At 53.6% G+C, this 4,448-nt stretch overlaps 1 protein-coding gene across 1 annotated transcript in view; it reads left to right on the top strand.

The window, feature by feature from the left end:
• Cass4 (Cas scaffolding protein family member 4) overlaps positions 1–4,448 on the top strand; it is a 38,762-nt gene that overhangs the window by 21,561 nt on the left and 12,753 nt on the right. The window contains exon 2 of the mRNA XM_023720777.1: positions 761–1,156. Coding sequence (XP_023576545.1) covers positions 761–1,156 — 396 coding nt within the window. The remainder of the gene's footprint in view (positions 1–760; positions 1,157–4,448) is intronic.

The raw sequence follows: 4,448 nt of genomic DNA, 5'->3' as shown, positions 1-4,448 counted from the left end.
GGAAACAAGGGCTCTCAACTGGGTGCTGTGGCTTTCTACCTCCCGAGACCTGTAACTAGGGGTGTCTGGCCCCCAACGCTGCCTGCCCATCAACTCCTAGGTCAGTGGTGGCAACCTAGGGCACGCTCGCCTCTGCTGCTTGTTTGTATCGTGTCATTGAAGGCTCTAAAAGGTTCGCCATCACTGTCCTAGGTGTGGGGCTCTGGGATGCAGCTGAAGCCAAGGAAAGGGTGGACCTTGGTGCTAATATGCTCATGATAATCCCATGAAGGAAGTATTACTATTGTTCCCATTTTTCAGATGCAGAAACCGAGGCTTACCAGTAGGTAATCTGTTTGAGGGTCGCTAATATCTCAACCCAGTAATGTGCAGCACTTCGGATTTCAACCCAACTATGTGCTATGCTGCCCTCAGCTGTACGACTGTGAGGGCCACGGCTTCCACACGTTTCAGAAGGTCCACGGCAGCACATTGCACTGCTTGACCTGGTCAGAGGGTGCAGACAAACCCTCCTGAGGATGTGGCCTCGAGGATGGGGAGGAAGGGAGGTGGGGCCGAGGGCAGGGGCGAGAGGAGCCCCCAGCTGTGGCCACACCCGGGCTGGCGTGCTGCTGGTGCAGTGGTCGCCCCAGAGGTTTTGGTCCTGACTTGTTGGGCTCCAGGTAGAAACACTAGGACAGGACAGCGAGGAGGTGGATGAACGCTTCCTGCTTCCTGCCTTGTAAGGCTGCCTCACAAGGTATCTTCTCCTCCCACCTAGACACTCTTGGCCAGAGCGCTGTACAACAACCACCCTGACTGTTCGGACGAGCTGGCCTTCTCCCGAGGCGACATCCTGACCATCCTGGAGCAAAACGTGCCGGAGAGCGAGGGCTGGTGGACCTGCCTGCTTCATGGCCGGCGAGGCCTGGCCCCGGCCAACCGCCTGCAGGTCCTCACGGAGGTCCCTGCGGACACAAGCGGTGCCCCTCTCAGCCGCTCCCCCAACAGCTCGGAGGGTGCCTACCAGGTGCCCACACCCGTAGGGTCCGTGTACGAGCCCATGAAGAGCTGGGTGGAGCAGTCCCCGCCACCAGCGGCCCAAGTCTACGAACTCCCTGATCCGCCCTCCCGAGCCCGAATCGTCTGCGAGAAGACGCTGACCTTTCCAAAGCAGGTAGGTGACCTCCAAAGGCAGGGAAACGCTGACGGCTGAGTCCACCTGTGCGTGAGGCCGAGGGTGTGTGTGTGGGGGGACGGACGGGGTAGCTTGTAAGTGCTGGTGATCCCAGGGAGCTACTGTGCAATTATTTAAGACAAGATGAAGTATTTATAGGGGAAAGAATCACCAAGCGAAAGATCAAATGAACAAAACTTCGAAAAGCGCCTCCCGCGTGCATGAGGGCTCAGCTCGCTGGAGCCCACACAGGTGCGGCTGCAGCAGGACATCAAGAACAGACACAGTAGGAAGTGGATTTCTGCCTTCCAGGCAACCAGGGTGGAATATGTCATTTATCTAATATCAGTTTTTTATAAAACAGAAAAAAAAAAGAGTTCTCTTTAGGTAGAATAGAAATTTTTTAATATAAAAATAAGAAAAGGAATTAAAAGAAGGAAGGAATAACACACCACTCCCCCAGCCTTGGTGCCTGCGAGGTGCTGGGGAAGCGGCACAGCAGGCTGTGGTCCCCGCGGGCCTTTCAGCCACCGCATGCCCTGACTGCAGCTGAGGACACAGCCCAGCTGGCCCTGGCAGAGGTCTCGGTGTGCTCTGTGTCCAGGGGACAGCTGCTGCCCCTATGGATGAGGTGGGATTTAAAAATACAGTGGATATTTAAACTTCTAAAAATTCATTGCAGTAAAAGGTGCATTGCCGTTTGTCCTCTCAAAATACTCCCTCTTGCTTCGAAGATACTCGTCCTACCCTGCTTGCCACTTTCTGGAACAGTTCTAGAGGTTCTCTTTTGTATCTTTACAAAGTATGATTTAAAAAAAAAAACCATGGTGACTGCCACCACGGCTGCTTGCCGTCCACTGGAAAGCAGGCGCTTCAAACGCTGCAAGGCGTTATCCAGCGTGTTTCCCAGATGTGGCGCCACGCTCCTTCCAGCTCTTCCCCACAGTCAAAATAACTATGAAACACACATATTTCCAACCCACCCAGGACATGGAGGCAGCCACAGTGATGCAACAGAAGCCACTTGAGAAGGAGGACTTCGCAGTTGCTTTGGAAAGTGGCAAGAATGCTGGATGCTGGGACGGGTGGGTTGGAAGAGAAGGGAGGATTTTTAATGTATTTGGTACAGGTCTTACTATGCAGCTCACACTTGTAGTGATCCTCCTGTTTTCAACCTCCCTGGCACTGGGATTACAGGCAGGCACCACCACTCCCAGGCTCAGTGGCCTGCTCAGCGCGCCCGGGGGTAGGGCCATTGCTGCCTGTGGTGCCGAGGATTGAACCACGGTCCCTGCACTTGCCTAAGCAGGCGCTTAGTCCATTGAGCTATCTCACCAGCCCCGAAGGGAGAATTCTGAGGGAAATTCACGGCAGCGTGTCTTACACTGTAGTACATTTTTTAAAATATAAAACATTCATCCTCTTTTTCAATCAAGTCTCACCCCTGCAGCAGGTGCCCAGGAGTGAGTTGAAAGGTGTTGATTCCTTCAGCCAGATTTTGAGCTGCTCTGATTTTCTAGCTCCCTGGGCTGAGAATCAGCTGTTGCACAGAATAGCTGCCACACGCAGGCGGTGGCTCCAGGCCCCAGAAGGACGCTGGCTGAGCCTTGAGAAGCAGTGCATGGGGTGCTGCCACCACGTTCTTCTGGGCCAGCCAGCCTGCTCTCCACCTGGCATCGCTGCCTCTGTCTGAGCAGCCGGCTCTGTGCAGGGCCTTGGTGGTGTTTCTTCTAAGAACAACTGCTATGTGCATAAGTTCCCTGGAAATCCGTGGCCATTTCCACCTTTCTCTAAAGGGGAAGCAGATCCAGGCCATGCATCCCTCGTGCTCGGCACAGCACCAGGCTCCAGGTGTGCTGGCTAAAATTTAGTTGAGTGAATGAAGTGAGCCGAGCTGACACAAGGCTTTGGAAACTCAGACTTCATTGCAGGTGCTGGCTGGGAGACTAGGAGGACGAGTCCACCTCTGAGCGTAATGCGCAAGACTGAGCTGGTCTGCGGGACACAGCAAGGCAGCCTGGGAAGCCTCACTCAGGCCCCTGCCCCCTGCGGCAGCCAAGAGGAAGCACAGCTTCCAAAGGGGAATCCAGGGCTCCTGGCTGAGGTGACCACTGAGGGGCAGGACACAGGAAAACACCTGGGGAACTTTCCTGCCTTGTTTTCCTTTGTAAAGTTCCCTCTTTGTCTACCCGAGCTACATTTTTGCCTTTTTTTTCTTCCTTCCTTCCTTCCTTCCTTTATTCTTTTTCTGCCTGTCTTTCTTTCCTTTCTCTTCATTGAGGGTCCAGTGTTGTGGTTTCCATGGCTTTTGGAAGAAGCCACTGTCACTCTGGTGCATCCTGACACCCTCAGTGTATCTCTGTCCTCTTTTCTGCTGGGAGGTTAGGCAGATCATTTCTAGGATCACCTCCCAGTGCCCCTCATGGTGATCCTAAATAACCTCACATCTCGCCCAGCTTTAACAAGGAGGGAGCTCGATTCAGCAGAATAGCCAATCATCAGCTAGGAATGTCTTGGCCACAGGAAAGGCAGGTGTCTCCTACCTGCTTAATCCCGAGTCCAACACCACCCAGGAAATACAGCCCAGCACCCGTCACACCAGTAGAACCAGAGAAGTCCCCGCTTTGACCTGCTTTCCAGTGGCAAGTTTGCAGCCTGGGCCACCATGAGGTGACTCTTCATAGCATCCTTTTGTACTTGATCATCTCTAGATTCAGAGTGACTCCAAATTAAAAACCAAGAGAGTGGGAATGTGTGGCTTTTCTCAAGTGGTCCTAAGAGAGGCATCTATGTGGCAGATGTCACTAGAGCTGGAAATGACCTCTGTGTACCTATGCATTAGAACAATTTTCCATTTTTCAGATGGGAAAATGGGCCCCGGGGTGGGAAGCTACCCACCCAGGCACGTGCAACTACAGCCACAGTACCGGGACTAAAGCTCGCAGCTTGTGTCTGTGTCCATCCATCTGCCTTGCCCCAGAGACAGAGCCCTCGGCTGCCCACCTCGGGCCACCTCTCCTCTGCTTTCACTTTGCTGTGGCCTAACTGATTCTTTCCACTGAGTTTTCAGCTGATGTCTCACCTTCCAATGCCAAGGGTCCAGCTCGGCTTGCAGATCAGTCAAAAAGCAGGAACGAGTTGGGGCTGTAGGTGAGCAGTAGAGGCTTGCCTAGGACGTGGAAAGCCCTAGAACCACAAATAAAAAAATGAATAAAACCAGCCCCCGCTCGCACCCCACGCCCTATGCCTCCTCTGCCCTACTTCCCCCCTGGGTGACCACCATCCTGAGCTT

This window comes from Octodon degus, unplaced genomic scaffold (assembly GCF_000260255.1).
Source record: "Octodon degus isolate 3935 unplaced genomic scaffold, OctDeg1.0 scaffold00077, whole genome shotgun sequence".
NCBI classification, from domain to species: Eukaryota; Metazoa; Chordata; class Mammalia; order Rodentia; family Octodontidae; genus Octodon; species Octodon degus.
Note: the sequence above shows the minus strand (reverse complement) of the source record. Positions and strands in the feature narration are given on the sequence as shown.